This window comes from Vanellus vanellus (assembly GCF_965231255.1).
Source record: "Vanellus vanellus genome assembly, chromosome: 6".
Taxonomy (NCBI): Eukaryota; Metazoa; Chordata; class Aves; order Charadriiformes; family Charadriidae; genus Vanellus; species Vanellus vanellus.
This window is the reverse complement of record NC_138911.1, coordinates 31,476,440-31,492,990: the sequence shown is the minus strand read 5'-3', so window position 1 is coordinate 31,492,990 and position 16,551 is coordinate 31,476,440. Positions and strand designations below refer to the sequence as shown.

At 42.5% G+C, this 16,551-nt stretch overlaps 1 protein-coding gene across 1 annotated transcript in view; it reads left to right on the top strand.

Annotated features, from left to right (window-relative positions):
* Window positions 1–7,932: 7,932 nt before the first annotated feature.
* The window catches only part of PAPLN (papilin, proteoglycan like sulfated glycoprotein), a gene marked incomplete at both ends in the record, with an annotated part of 37,504 nt that continues 28,885 nt past the window's right edge, over window positions 7,933–16,551 (top strand). The window contains one exon of the mRNA XM_082485076.1: window positions 7,933–7,989. Coding sequence (XP_082341202.1) covers window positions 7,933–7,989 — 57 coding nt within the window. The remainder of the gene's footprint in view (window positions 7,990–16,551) is intronic.

The window sequence follows — 16,551 nt, the reverse complement described above, 5'->3', positions numbered from 1 at the left end:
GATGATTAATAATAATGGTTGAGATGTTTGAGAAGGGACTTTAATACAAAAGGGTTTGAGTGGGTACCTACTCATATGCATAGTCTATGTACAAACCGCTTGTTTATACTTTCTCACACAGTAACAAGCTCGCCTTCTTGACATGCAGTCATGATGTATAGAAAACAAGTACCATCCATGGATTGTTTATTTCTCTGCCTCACCCTCAGAGCAGTAATTGGAGGCTCTGGTTTGGGCATCTGTGGGAGAAACCAGCTTCGGAGCGCAGAACCAATTTATTTTTAGATCACACCGTTGTCATTCTGCTGTGATCACACAGTCGAGCATGTGCTTCCTTTGAGATCTCTCCAGGCACTGCAGTGCGATCGCACCCTCCTAAGATCATTTCTTGTGAAGTTAATTTTTAGTGGCAGATGAAAGATGCTAGGGCCGGTATCCTTAGAGACTGTAGCCCTAATTCCTCTAGCGCATGCTCTGCCTCCTGAGTTTGTTAGTCAAAAGTTCTGGGTTTTTTCTTTTTTTTTCCCTTTTAATTTCTTTTAGCTCTCCTCACGTTAGTCATCCTTCCCTTGCAGAGTAATGTGAGTAAGCCCACTGACTTCTCTGGGGGAATTCCTGCTTCATACCACTGAAGGTGTGTCTGCATCACAGTCAGTAAGGGTGATTCCTTAGGGAAGAGATGTACCCATACAAATGTGGTGTGCTTGGCATGTCTATAGATATATATAGTTAAAACTGAGTTAGCTTTAAAAAGAAAAAAAGTATCTTAGGTTCTAGAAACAATGTAGAGGCAGCAGAGCAATCAAAACCCACCTGAGGTTCAGAGTAAATACTCTCATGTTTTTCTGTCTATGTTATTAGTTCCCAGGCAAATTTATTTAAAGGTAACACAGGTGTTGCCTATGTATACTACAAACACACTGGTGGACGTAGTGCTAACATCCTCTCAGTGAATGGAGATGAAGATCTTGCAGAGAGGCAGAAAATCATTTATATAATTTTGAAATTTCCTTTTGAGATAACGCTCGTTATTTATTTTTATTTTTTAACCCCTTGCACAGCACAAAAGATTGCCATATTTATATTTAGGATGAAATGCAGTTAAATAAAATTGGAAGTAATTTTCCAGCACTGAGATCCTTTATTTTCCTAAGGAAGTCTCCAAAATTTGGATTGGAAGGGATTAGTTTTAGCTGGCTAACATGTTTGTAAACAGCAGCAGTGCTCAGTGTCAGGTAATATTTCAGATCAGGCTAAATAACTCGTGTAAGTGAAGCTTGAGCTGTGACAGGACGGTTGTAAATGTAAAAGATTGTAACCCATTCTTCTTCAATTATGTTAGTGTTTGGGATATTATATCCTCATCATGTATTTTCCATAGGCACTGTGTGGCTTTTTGTTGCAATGTTAACTGTCTAAATTAGTCTGTGTGCACTTGTCGTTATCCCTATGTGCTCCCAGATTTAATTAACAGCTAAGCACAGCGAGACTACCAAAATAGAAGGCAGAATCCTATCTTTACTCCTTATAATAAATCTCTGCCTGCAAACCTAGTAGTGGAAGCCTGGTTGCAGAAAATTGAATCTCAGCTGATATTAATAGGTAGACAGAAAGTTGTCCTCATGAAATACTGTATTAGCTCCTGTAAAGGGCAGGGATAGTGACCACATTTACTTGGAAGATGCTGCTTCACTGACCTAAACCTTAGATACTTCATTGTGGATTTTGGAGAGTGGAAAAGAAACAGATGTGGCTCTTCGCCTACCCATTGTTAGGGTATGGTGTGAGGCCTGACCAGAGCTTCTCTGTGTTTCCCAGCCTGATCTTGCTCTTGCACCTGATGATCTTTCAGCCACGGTTTTGTGTGATTTCAGTATTCAGATTAAAACTGTGTGGCAGAGGCTGGTATAGCTTTCCCAGGTGTTGCTGAACTTGGCATTGCTGTAGAAGTCCTCTGTGAAAACATTGTCAGTCTGAGTCAGCCACAGTAAGCGCTGGCCCGGTGCAGATTTATGTGTCTGTTATGAATCGGGCTGAAGGCTGAGATGAAAGCCTATTGACAGACCAGTCTAGAAAATGCTTATATGTTACCATTACTCAGTTCTCCAGCCAGCTGGTGCTCTGTTGCTGTGCTCATTAGTACGTTTTTGTAACTTTTTTTTTTATTTAACAAGGTGAATTTTAAAGTTATTCTAGCTGAAATTTTATGTTTCATATTATGCCTGGTATGGCTGAAAGTATATCTCAGCAGGATTACTTTCTTGATGAGCATTCTTCAACTCCTAGCATGTATTTCGAGTGAATTAATAAATCCGGATACCAATGGTAAAGATAGCTCCATAAAACTTTTACTCAGACTACTTGTGTCTTGTTTTCCTTTCCCGCTAAGCCCTTTCAACTAGTCTTGTATTTAAACACGTTTATAAACATTCATCCCTTGCTTTGTATATAAACAACTCTTTATGAATGTGGCTCATTGTGTGGTCAAGGCCAAGGAAATTCAGCATCCTCCCACTTTAACAGGCACATGTACATTAATTGGCTTATCCGCCCTAGCCCAAAGGACATCAGGCCCAGGGTTTTCTTTGGAAAAATGTCAGACAAAAGATAGTTTACTATAGTCGGGGAAGAAAACAGGCGTATCTTTAATGTGATATCTTCTGCCTAAAGGGGTGATTGGTTCCTTGGTTCCTCTGGGCTGTGTGATGTGGTCCTCGTGCTCTCCCAACTCTGCTCCCAGCCTAAGGAGGTTTTCCCCTGCCCTCAACCTCTGCTCCACAGAGCCCCTTTCTCTCTCCACCTTCATCTCATCTGTATGTATGGATTTCCCCTTTTTAACACTTCTACCAAAAACTTAAAAGGTGCTTCTCAGTAGACGAGGCGAACAAAAGCAAGCTGGAACCAAGATACGCTGGATGTTTTGAGAGCAAACCAAAAATCGTAATGTCTTTAGAAAATGTAATGAGTCTAAAAGCTAAAAGGCTTTGCTCTTAGTCAGTGGCTAAAAAATTTATGCCAGTGGATAATTGGGCAGCATATCATCATCCTTTCTGACTTCCCACCTCTTTCAACCCAACTTCTAAAAAATGTAACAACTGAGTGAGATATGATATGCTAAAGGGGGGAGCTGGGAGTGGAGGAAAGGGAAGGAAATTCTGAAAAGGTGTGAGTAGCAGGATCACAGTGACAACTTCTGCTTTAGTGCTAGGTGTGCTGAACTTTACAGTGAGCAATTTCTGTCTGTATTGCAAGAGACAAATATTTATTGCCAGGTTGGCCAACCTGTGGCTCACAAGCCGTGCAAAGGCAGCTTCTGTGTCAGGGCTACCTCAGACAGGAATAATAGATCCACGTTGGGTAATTCAAATCCCCAGCTGGGAGATGAAATGAGCTATAAGGACCTGCTGAAGCTAGTATTGCTGGGTGGCTTTGCTGATTACCTGCATGTCCAGCTAAATCTTGTCTGGCAATAGAAAAGTGGGAACCCTGAAGGGGTCTTTTTGTCTTCTGCCTATAAACTGCTCCCAAAACTGTCCCATCTTTGGCCAAAGGATGATTTAGAAATGTGGTTCGCTAGTCTGTCTTATGTGCCAAACAGGGAAGAAACCCGCAGCACTGGCTGTCCAATTATCTTAAAAAAGAACAGAGAAAAAGCCAGACAAATAAATCTGTGAGCAATGGAACTCATGAAACCTGTTTTATTTTCACTTTGTGATCTGATTCTGTAGTGTCTAAACAGCTTAAGCTCTTGTTTAAGTAAAGCTGATTTATTAATAACATGTCTTTCAAGTTTGGATTCCCTCCCGTGAAAAGAAAAAGCCATCATCTAAATGGGTTAAAAGTCTAATACATTTCTTCATCCCAGCCCAGTGTCTTTTTCCTCAAACAAATTTAAGCTTATGCTTTTGAAACCCTGAAATTAGGCAGCTGATTCAAAGTTATTTTTACATACATATACAGGCAAGGTAGGTCTTGTTTTCCTAGGAATGTGGATGTTGAGAGGTTATTTGGAAAAGAGGCTAAGTTTAAGTAAGCAATCTTGAACCTTGTTTGTACATTGGAAGGCAAGATTTGCACACATAAAGTAAATATAGGAGTCATTAAAACTACCCTTGATTCTGAAACATACTCCTGGTCTTAATGAGGATTTGACTGACCTGGCCCTGGACAAGGGTTTGTAACCAAATAAAATATTTTTACAGCGGTTCACTGATGGCTGCGCTATAGAGAAATCTCCAGGGCTGCCCATCTGTCTTTTCTAGGCCTTCTATTTGTTAAGGCAAAAGCTTCGTTCCTGAGTGGGTTCAGTGTTAAGCCCTGAAATAAGGGTGTTTATCCCAGTTTCCGGTTGTATCGGAGTTCTTGTGTTCTGTCCAGAGTTATGAAATTTCAGCCATCTCCTTTATGGCCTCTGACCCTCCTGTCCACGGTGCCAGGGAGAAGCAGGTGCTGTGGAGGCAGTTCAGAAAGGGCACCAGAACATCCTTTCGGAACTTTCTGAAATTTCCACGAAATGTGATTTGATCCATGCTGTTCTGGAATAGAAGTAAGGGTCCTGAGCTGCTGAAGTCAGATTCAAGTTTGAACTTCTCCAGTGTTCAGAGGAGCTTGGGTCAGCATCTCTTAGAGAAAATGGCTCTGCAGTTTTGGTCTGGACTGACTCTTTTTGACCAAGCTCACAGGTGGCTGGAACCAGTCACCACTTCAGCCCTTTTATTCATCTAACCTGAGCAGTTAATGCCAGATGTCATTGGCTAGATAATTTGAATTTGAATCTCTTCTGGTGTATGGAATGGAGGTTTCAGCTGGGCACACCCCTAGTTCTGTTAGAAAATTCTGGTTGTTCCTTACTTATTGTGAACTGATTCTCATAATCCCTCTCATTGAGATGACTTCATATTTTAGCACTATGGCAGGAATTCCTCCATGTGAGCTTTCCAGCAGCTGTTTCATATCTTGAGCATAAAGTCACCGTTTCCCCTCAGGCCCTGCTGCTGTTTCTGGGTGGAGGGGGATGGAGGTGCTGTTTTAGCACACGGTGGGAAAAGGGAGCTGGGGTGGGTTGAAGGGAATTGAAGAAGGGCAGGAGGCACAGGGAGCAGCTGCTGCGGTTGTTACAAGCGAGAGCACTGCAAAACACTGTCCTTTTTATTCCTGCCCCCGCATACCCAGCCTTCAGTGAGAAGAATGGCAAACAAGCAGAATAAACATACGCTGCTCTCTCCCAGGTCCTACAAGGAGTGCAAGAGCGGTTAAACCCAGAAACAGAACTTGGACTTTGTTTTTGAAGGTTTCGGACAGAGTCCCCAGTCCCATCTGTGTTGTTTGTGGTTGAAAGTAAGGAAAAAGGGATCGATGCTGAATAGTACATCTGAAGAAGCTTTTAAAATAACAAGTTTGTTGAAGCTCAGAGAATCAGACACAAGATTTGTTTTGCAATGGGGGATTTAATAGGATACAGAAGGCCCTGTTCTTCCTTCTGACCACCATTTCTGGAATCTGTTGACTGGTTTAACAGGTCTGGATGGTCTAAACTTTTTACTGCTAAATCTGGGACGTATGACAGCAATTCCCTTGCAAGTGCAATGGCACAAAAATACAAGCAAGCACCAGAGCTGTAACCTCTTGCTGCTTTGATGCAGGGGATTGTCCCAAATGTTGGGTGCTGTCTCTAGTTGTCTCCTCACAGAATTTTTTTTTCCTATCTGGCTAAAATCCTCCAAGATATTAACTACTTGAAGAGCGGGAGCACTGCTAGCCCTGGTAAGCTGCTTCTCTGGCCTCTTCTCCAGGAGCCTCACGTGTCTTGGCCCCAGCTCCCCGTCTGCTTCTTGGCTCAGATGCCAGAAGGAGCAGTCTGAGCATCAGTCAGATGCTGAGTGGGCAGTCCATTAGCAGCAGAATGAGGCTGCTGGAACAAGGGATGTGATTTCCACAGCCATCTCCATGAACCTGTGAGGTGACTGGAATGGAAGATGGGAGAGAGGAATACTGGGGAAGAGATATTTTTTCTCTCTGGGCAGTAGGAGGAGGATCTGATTGATCTCAAAGATTTATTTCTGTTTGACACCAACACCATCCAAGGAAGATGCTGTTCTCACAGTGCCCTTTGCTAGTGTGAGGACATTACAAACCGCTTCAGGAAAGTTTTGCTGTCTGTGTGCATGGAACTTGCAGCAAAAGGGTCTCTCCTGGCTGTCCTTCCCCTCTGAAAGGATTTGGCAGTTGGATAGGGTTGTGACACAGATCTAGTCTATGTTTTGGCTGTTGGTCTCTACAGCATAAAGAGTGTACTTGACCTCTTGCAGAGGGCATCTCCAGGCTATTTCTTCCTTGACTTGAGTGGGCAGAGAAATAGTAGCACGTGTGGGTGCTATGAGGGTACATAGTCTTCCCTCAGTTTTTGAAGAAGGACTAATGCAAAATGAATGAAATTCTATTAATAAAAAAAGCTCCTATAGCTTCATTTTCTTATGAATCATATGATTGACACTCAGTACATAGGGAGAGAAGCTTATCAGTGCTTGTTTCCCCAGTTACATTTTCCTTGTTCATTGCTATTTTGCACATAGAATTTGGTGCAACCAGATTTTCAGCACTTAATAGTTTTTACATACAAAAGAAAAAAAAAATTAAAGACCAAGCTTTTTATCCCCAGCACTGTGAATGCAGAGAGTTTCAAAATCCATGGTATGTATGGGCTTAGAGAGTTGTAATGAGCTATGATCCAGTGAGGCCTAGCACTATGAGGAAAATGGTTGCCCATCATAAAGTAACCTGAAATATGTCAATGCTAGATCAAGTAGGTTTCATTTTGGGTATATTTTGTTTCTGATTTGATATTCTCATGCAACAATGACTTAATATCAATATTATAATTGTTAATGATGATTTACATTCTATATTTTATCTGGATTAATAGGCTGGGCTAAAGGAGCTACATATGAAGTTTTAATAAAACAGATGTTGTTACAATGACTGAGATACACATTTCTTCCTTGATGCTTTTATGAACTGTAAAAGGAAGATTTCTTCATCTTTCCTTTTTCCTTCACTTTCCCAAGTTAGAAAGAAGCTTAGACTAGATAAAACTATGCTAGGAATATCTAGTCCATCTCTTCTTTCTGGGTTCAATCAACTAGTCATGAGGTCATGAGAAAATGGTCATGAGAAACAGGCAGTCCCTGGTGGCTGAAGTGTCCATCATCACAGCTGTAAATGTTGGTGAGTGGTGGTTGGTGTGGGCTTGGTTGCTGCAACTCAAAAGAGGAAGGCTCAAGTAGCAACAGGCAGTGCACCAATGAAGTATTGCGGTCTCAAATGGGCATAACACCCCGATTTTTAGGAACTGTTGTATCCTGTTGTATGCTGCTATACCAGTCTGCGTGGCCTGATCTTTCTAGCTCTGCAGAAGGGGTCTAACTACTCGTGGTTGAATCTAACTATAGCTGTCCATGCTGAATGGTAGGATTTTAAACAAGCAAGATCACACAAAGACAGACATGAAGCTTCACCAAGCCCTACAGGATGAATACAGGGTACAGAAATGTTACCTGTGGAATTTCTTACCTTGGTTGAAGTCATTGCAATCTTCAAGTATTTTATCATGTGTATATGTAAAGGGGTGGGAGGGCAGACATGCAACAACATGCATCTTCCACTGTGCCCGGGGATGGTGTTCTCATAATACCAGAGGAAAGTTCAGGGAAATATTTGCACTCAGTAATTACATTCTGGCTTTCTGTGTGGGGTAATTTCAGTCTTTGCAGTTGCCTTCATCCGTCCAGGGTGTGTAGTGATAAAACTGTTTTTCTTCTCTCACCTTGATTTTAGTTCCACCTCTACTTTTACTATCGGGTAACTTAGCTTTCTGCCATACAAGCAACAAAGAAGCAATTCTGAACAATGATCTTTCTGTTCCCACAGGCAGAGATGAAGAACTTGTTCCTTCTGCTCATGCTAGTAATGATGCCACCTCCTGCATTTTCAGTAAGTAAAAGCTCTTCTGAACACTGTTATGAGAAATGAAAGATACTCCTCTTAAGGACTGTCAACATCTGTAACTCAAGTACTTTGTAGAAAATGTTCCTGAAAGAGCTAATGGGTTCAAGTCACCAGGCCTACTGTGGTACGTGTTATGAAAAGTTTAATGTGGCAATTAAATAACAAAATTCTGGTAGTGTCTTTGACTCTAGGGGTGTTATCTGCAAAGCAGTAATTGTCTCCTGCTTCAAAGCTATGGAGAGTCGTCACTTGAAGTAAAAAGAATGAATCTTTGGTTAGCCAGTTTTTCTCTTTTCTTTGGTCTTAGTGGTCTAAGCCTTATGGTTTAGCTTTACTGGGGGAGGTAATCATAAGCCAATTTGATATTGTCAGAAAAAGGAACACAGTTATTGGGAACTGGGACTCCCTTTCTGAGAGAAAAGTAGGGTCTTTCTGAAGTAAATGCAGCTTGAGAACAGTTTCTCTGAGTTTATCTTCAATTATATTAATGAGTTGGACATCTGAGGTAAAAGGTGACCTGCTGAGTAGAGTGGAAGTGTTAGTGAAGGAAGATGTGATGTGTTTGTTAGGTGTAAAGGAACAGAGAGGGGGGGAAAAAAAGAGGTAATTATCACCTGGAGTGTTTTCTGGGAGTAGTGAGGAATTATAAATATGCCATTAAAATTAATGAGTCCATAACTTTTAATGTCTAGTACGATTATGAATTTCTGTTCCCAGATTCAGCATTTGCAAATCCTTTCTAGGCCTTCTTTGAAGATCAGGGATGAGAGGCCAGAAAACAAGCAGAGTGAGTTAGTCGTCATGGATTTCCTATCTTACAGATGGAAATGTGCTTAAATGAGATCTTGCCATCTCACATCTTATAGAAGATGGTGCTGTATGTTAAAAGAACCAGAAACGGAATATACTATATTCATTTCATCTATTCACCTGCCTATCTCCAACCTGGTGATTTTTTGGAAGGGAAATGGCTCAAACACCCTGCAACTGTGAAGGCTGACGTTTCTCTGTAGCATTAGAGTCTGTCCCTTGCATGCAATCAGTAGCTCCTCTTGAAGCCATGCTGAATGAAGGGAGAAGGTTTTTCTTGGCCACCACTTAATTTCAGTTTCCCTGACATGCTGGATCTGTCCAAGCCATGAGGAAGCAGGAAGATCCAGAAGCACTGAGGCACTCTGCTGCCGTAATTCTCCATTATTTTTTTTTTTTTTTCCTGGGAGGGAAGAGAGAAATGGTGTTGGTTTCATATGGGCTGTTCCTTAGCAGATGCTAATGCCGGTAGGCTGAACCATAGCAAGAGACAGTCAGCTTGTGAGAGCTGGAGCTGGCAGGACTGATTGCAGTGATGGCAACTCAAGTGTGTGCTAGATCAGGCTATGCACCAAGAGTAGGGGGGCTGCCTGAACTCCCACAGGTGGGACAGCTCTGGAAAAGGAGCTGCTTTTTCACTGCTGCAGAAGAGGAGTGGTAGCCCTGCTGCTATAAATGCAAATTTTGAACTTATGTGGTGGGAGAAAGGAAGGGAGGGAGAGGGTGAGACTGAAAACTGAGGCAGGGAATACTGCTTGATGGGAAAATAAGTTGGAGAATTGGTTGTTGTTCTATACCATTCCCCACTCCTTTCAGGCTTCATCTGAGATGGCAGGCTTATTGAAAAGTAACTTTAATCTGTGTCACATAGCATTGAAAAGGTCCCTTCCCTGTGCTGTGCCTTTGTAATTCCCAGTGGCAGAGATATGAGATTGTCAGGTGGCATAGTGCGTTTCCCCATGCTGAAGGAGAAACACTTCCTTGTATGTATGGCTGCATCTCTCTAAGAAATTGAGGCTCTGACACTATAACTCTGCTAAATATTAGATCCAGAGCAGCCTTGCAGCTAAGACAGCAGCAATTGTTTCGATTTTGCTATCAAATAAGCTGCCAGTTTAGCAGCAATAGGTAGAAAGTTGTGCCACCTCCAGCCATGCAGTGAATAATGCACACCCCAGGAAGAAGGTGGTGGCGGAAGAACTAAAAACAGCAGAAAAGGCGCAGACTAGTATGTGTGGGTTTTATTCCAGAATGAACCGCTTACCTCTGAGATCCGTCCTGTCCACCGATGCAAACAACAATTGCTTCTTGGACACCTTTTGTCCCAGAAGCGGGAAAGCAGGAACTTGCAAACACACAGATTGATAGTGCTAATGGGAGTACAGCTATAAACGTGTGAACTGCAGGCTTACGCAAGGATGGAGAAAATGGGTCTACAGGGATTCGTGTCTGCTTGTGATTAAAGGGTGTAGATTGATGTCTGCTGTTTTTCATCTCTTCTACTTTTGGAGTGGAGTAGCTGAACTCATTTTTACTTTATTGATTGTTAGGCTAGGGAAAGCAGCAAGCAGTGTAAGGGCAGAAATGTTGACAGGGCTGAGACTTTAAGAGCAGCTGAGGCTGTTGCCTACATCTTCTCTCTGCTCGCAGTCTGAGACTGACTGGTTTATCTGCCAGACATGGCAGACAGCATTAAGGAGCAAGAGGGGGACTCTCGCTTCTCAAAGCCACTGGCTGCTGAGAATTTCCTGCCCAGTGCTCCATCCTTGGTGGCACCCACTAGATTCTTCTTCCCTTCTTTCCTGCTAGAATATGGAGAGAGTCTTACCATACAGTACCTGTGGTGTCTGTCCCTTTTTCACCAGGCTTTGAAGGATTTGGAAAAGGAGGTCACCCATTACTTGTAGCTCCTTTATTGTTTGCACTGTGGTGGTGGAATCATAGAATGGTTAGAGTTGGAAGGGACCTTAAAATCATCTAGTTCCACACTCCCTGCCATGGGCAGGGACACGTCCCACCAGACCAGGTTGCTCAAAGCCCCATCCTGCCTGGCCTTAAACACCTCCAGGGATGGGACATCCACAACTTCTCTGGGCGACCTGTTCCAGTGCCTCACCACCCTCAAAGTGAAAAATTTCTTCATGATATCTAATCTAAATCTACACTCTTTCATTTCAAAACCGTTACCCCTCATCCTATCGCTACACTCCCTGAAAAAGAGTCCCTCTTCACCTTTTCTGTAGGCCCCCTTTAAGTGCTTAAAGACTGTAGTACTAGAAACTACAGCTGGATGGTCAGGAGGAGTTGTGTTTAGGGGCTATACAAATAGAAAACAAAGATGTCTCTCCATCTTATGTATGGATGTCTCTCCATCTTATACCCTCACTGTTAATGCAGAACTGAGACAGAAGTGTCTAGTGCAATTTCAGGCCATCCTGTCATTGCTTCTAGGAAGGCTGTGAACAGTGGCAGTAAAGGAAAATGCCAATTTCAAGTGGTTTTGTCATGATTCCTCCTGTGTTTTCAGAGAGGAATGAAATGATGTAAAAGTAAAACTGCCTGAGCCCTGTCCATTAGTGCTACTGCTGATAGAATGGTGCTTCTAGTGATTTAGAGAAAATAAATTCTCAAGTTTTTCCATGTGAATAACTCTTCTATTATTGTTGCGTGTATGTATTTGGCATGATTGTGTGTGTGTTTTTTATGCTTTGGGGTTGCTCTGTTTAGTAAACATGACATTAATCAGATTTCTCTCTCCCTCAATTTCTTTTTTACAAGTGTGATTTCATGTTGGCAATTTTTTTTTGCATCTGGAATTCCTTCTTTCCAGATTGGAAATGTCTTATCTGCCATAGGATGGGACTATTTAAAGGAAAAGCTGCTCATCAGGGGAAGAGTTTTATTTAATCTTTTATGAGCTGTAAGCATTAGCTGATAGTTAGATTATGTCCAATACTTTTATATGCTCCTAGGTTGTACTGCAGGTGTGCTTACAGTGAAGGCTGGTGTGAGGCTTGCCTGAAAATCATATTCAAATACATTTTATCTGGACAGTATTGCTTTCTGTAGGTTTGCATTTCTAGGTTCAAATGCTGTTTTTTATTTCTTCTAAAGAAAGGAACATTGTTATTGCTTAAACACTGTTAATCTATTGACTAAACTTCTGCCTTTTTTACTTCTGTGGTTTTGGTGTAACTTATAAATGTGTTGAGCTGTTCATTCCTTATGGAATTCTACTGCTAATGTCAGTTCTTGCAGTGGATGGAAATTTCGCTCCTACCTTTGGTTTTCTCTTTGGGCCATCTGCTCATCATCCATGCAAAGACTTTCCTTCTGGCTGCTTAGCTTCTTTCAAAGCTTTAGGTGAAGGATTTTGCTGAAAGCTTTTTGGAAATCTGAGTGTATCCGACAGGTTACCCTTGTTGACATGTTTACGAATCTCTCAAAGAACTGCAATAGTCTTAGAAGGAGTTGCCTTTAAAAAAAGCCTTGTTGACTTTTTCCCAAATAGACTGTATTTATGCAGGTGCCTGCTAATCCTGTTCTTTGTTATCATTTCTATTAATATCAGTAGACGTCAGTTTTACACTACGTGGGTGTACAGTTCCTTGGGTTCCCCTGGGATCCTTTTGTAAACTGGTGTCAGATTTTCCACTTTCCAATAATCAGATGCCAAATTAGTTTTAGCTGAGAGGGTTGTCTGCTAGTACATAACAGTTTATCCATTTCAACCTTGAGTTCCTATTGGGTCCCTTGGGTAAACAACTTCATACTGTGTGTTTTGTCCACTTTTCCAAATAAGTTTGGGGTCATGAGATTTTCTCACAATCCCCCTCTTTGTGGAGTTTGCTGAATGTCCCCAGTTTCTTCCACAAGGATTCCAAGTATTAATTTGACTTCTCTGCAATGGCTGTATCTTTTTAGAGAGCTCTTTTTTATACCCTCGTCAACTCCAGGCCACCCAGGGTTTCTGGAAGGCTTTCTGTTTCTGAAAAGTAACTTATCTGCTCTGCCCGCTAGCCAGCGAGCCAGCACGGTCCCGTGGGGCAGCACGTACCTGGTTGTGCGGTGGGTGAGGCATGCGCTGCATCCTGCTCAGCCGACAGGAGAGCAGGGGATGGGGAAGGGACCAGCTATATGGTGGGACAGCCCATAAAGAGGTAGAAGAGCGGGGAGTGCTGTGGGGGAGGTGGAGACAGGGAACATGGAAAAGAGCTGGGAACAATGAGTGGGTTAAGTGATGTAGGGAGAACCTGAAGCGTTTGGGGGAGCTGAAGATGTAAGAGAAATGATGGATTTTAGTGGATTTGTTAGAGGGGATATGCTAACAAGCCATGGCTAGGGTGGCAGAGGGGAATAAAAGGAGATATACACAGTGAGCGTAAAAACCACGACCCATTAAAACTAATGAAGCCTTGGGGTTTTTTCCTCCTCTTTGTGAAGCAGTTTGTCTTAATAAGATACTCTCTTCTTCTCTACCATTTTGTATTTCACTTCCTGCTGTCACCATCTTGTTCACTTTCATTCTTGTTTTTCTAGTCTTGCTCAAATGCAATTCTTTGATTGCTTATTCATTATTCATAAAAATGGTACTTGGCATTCTTCACCTTCAAAGCTCTTTGCAAGCCTGCTGTGTCTGAGCCAAGATCAAGGGTTAAGACAGAATTATTAAAAATGCTTTGCTGATATGGCTCTGATTAATTCGCTTATTTTTTGTTGCATTTTCAGCTAATAGCATAGCCAGTTGCAGATGGGTTTATCTTGAAAATGCATCTATTGGAATAGTAGCATCTATCTGCTTTATAAATCTGTGAGATATACTGAATGTTTTCAGCTCCCTTTCAATTAAGTGTGAGCGGTGAATGCCCCGTGTCTTGCAGGGCTTATCCATATGGCAACATTAGATGCGATCATCATTGTAGTACTGGGTAGGTCTTCTGGGTATAGAAAGGAGAAGGAAATGGTTCACGTCCTGAAAGCATGAGTGAAGAATATGCTCTATGTGGATTGTTTTTGTCAGGGCCCTGACAGCACTACTAGGCTTTACTGGCCCTGACTGGCCTTGCCCTGCCCACAGCCCAGGACCCCGTTGCAGCTCCTCGGGGCTGTCAGCCCCTGCCCCAGTCGTGCTGCAGCAGGGCTGGTCTCCAGCTCCCCACAGCCCTGCCCTGCCCAGCCATGGGTCCTCATGAGCCAGGCCCACCTGCGGTCCCATGTCCTGACCTGGCTTTGGCCAGGGGTGCCCAATTCCCAGGGCTGGGGCTGTCCACCAGCCTCCCCGCTCCCTGGCTTCCCCTGCTGCCCCGGGAGGACCCCCTGCTACTGGCCCCCAGCCCGCAGGGAGTGGCCGGCCCTCGGGGCACCTTGACAGTTTTCTTTTTTTTTTTTTTTTTTTTCCTCCTTTGTCCCTCCCTTATTAACTTTTCTGTAAGCAATTAACTTTTCTCCAAGCAATTATAATTCAAGGTTAGCAAAGCTTTTTTTTTGACTGGGGATTTCCTACTTGCCGGGACTTTGGCAATGAAACCATTATGGAATAAATGACTGTTGTGATAACTTTCTTTTGTAAAGTGTTTGGTTTTCACCCTTCTTTCATACATGTTTCATCAATGGGGCTATGGTTCAGGGGGGTGTCAAAATAAATGTTAACCTTATTTCAGAAACTGTAAACCCCAGAAAGCAGATATTTATCAAATAAAAGGATGCAGTGTTACTTGAGAAATACAAAGAAAGGGTAAAGAGTGAGTTTGAATTTTACTGTAGTTTTAAGTCACATAAATGCTGCATAAAATAAGTGACACCTGGGGAGTCATCCCCACATTACTCATCATTGACAGCAATATCTATTTTCAGTGGGTAACAATTGTACGGGGATTTGTGGACAACTTCCAATGTCAAGGATTTCCCACCGTGTCCTCAGTGTTGGCACCGAGATTTGTATCGTATCTGAATGAATTGTAGTAACTATGTGACGCAGCTTGAGAAATCACAGTAAAAAATTTCCAGTGTCCAAAAAGATGCTTCAGTTGTAGCTCAATGGACCAAAGCTATGTGACCTGCTGAGCTAAAAGCAAGCACTAGCATTGTCCAAAACCTCTCAGGCATAGCATGGATATCGGCAAGCATGTGCTTTGAGGAGCGACTGTTGGAGTGGTGTAACATGATGTTTTGTTGCTGCTTGTCGGTCTGGAAAGGCAGCACAAAGAATGACAGAATCATTCAGGTTGGCTATCTCTAGACCCTCAAAGGTGCCTCAAGGAGTAAGGGAAACGCTAGGGGAAAGAACTTGGTGGGGATTTAGGTTGTTTGGGCCTGTGACTGCAGACCTTCACTGTTCACTTTGGACTGCGTAGTAAATTGCTGTTTGCTTTGATAGCTTGCCAGTATTTGAGTTGCAATTGAGTTGCAACAAGGCACTAGGAAATTATTCATGCTGTATTGCCAGCGCACATTTGGTTATATGAACTTTGTGGATCACTGCATGCCTGCAATGCATCTGCCTGGGAAGCACAGTCCTCTTCCCATGCATAGTTTCCTCTCCATCTCATCAGACTGACCGAGAAGTCTTTCAAGAACCCCTTTTAAAAAGTGTTCCTACGTACTGCCAACATTTTCTGTCTTTCTGAGTCAAGTCCCATTCATAACTCCTCTCCTAGTGCACGTTTTATACATAAAAATAAATATTACATGGTATATATTATGCTATCTGGGACCCTTTTCCAGAATTCTTTTGTTTGTGTCTGCGTACTGGAACTGTCTTTAAAGTCTGGAGCTCTAGTGACTCAGAGGCATAGCTTTTTTACTTGCTGGTTGTATCAGATGGAGTTGGCCCAATAACAGCAGAGGCTGCAACTGTGTCAGCCACGCGTCTATCTAGGAACTGAGGAAAGCAATGAGCTGCTCCTAAAAATGAAATCACTGGCCTTCTAAACTTTTGTATCGCAGCAGCCTGTTTATCAATGAGCACTGAGAGCACGTGGTGCCGGGGTCACATGCATCATCAATATCCCCAGAAGGTATACATTCCTGTTGTCTTAACAGGCAATAAAACTCGACAGAACAGTTGGGCATTACCTAACTGTCCTTTCTGGAGTTTTTAGAAGTCCAGTAAGATGGTTGCACGCTTTCACTTTTCCTGAAACATTAAAATATATACTTAATGCAGATAAAGGAATAGTGTTCTTGTATGCGTGTTAGGCTGAAGCGAGGGAGAAATGGAACCAAATGCATTGGTAACAGTGATGAAGTCTGTAGATTTTTAGTTTGGGGGTCTAGGAAGGCCTGGGATTTAGTCATCCTGGCTGACAACAGATGAAAGCAGTCCAGAGTCTGAAGAAAGCAGAAAGAGGATTTTGGAACAGAAATTAGCTGACAGCATCTAAACCCATCTTATTTATCACATTATATAATAATAAATTTCTTATTTATTATAAACATGCAGCTTTATATGTGCCAGTGTACACATGAATGCAGTTACTGAAGTAATGAGGGCTGTGCACAGATTTCTGAATGTGGGAGTTTGGCCCCTATTAAAATGTTTCTCTGACACGATACAGCTTTGGGAGGATTCTTCTGGCTGGTGCTCCTTTTGAGGTGTACATAAATGGAGTGATACTGAGAAAATGATTGTTCCTGCACTCTGTGGATGCATAAGCCTTACAACAGAGTCCCTGCAGATTTTACTCTCTATAGAGGGAATAAAGAATGCTACTTCTCTAGGAGGGATATTGGAATATT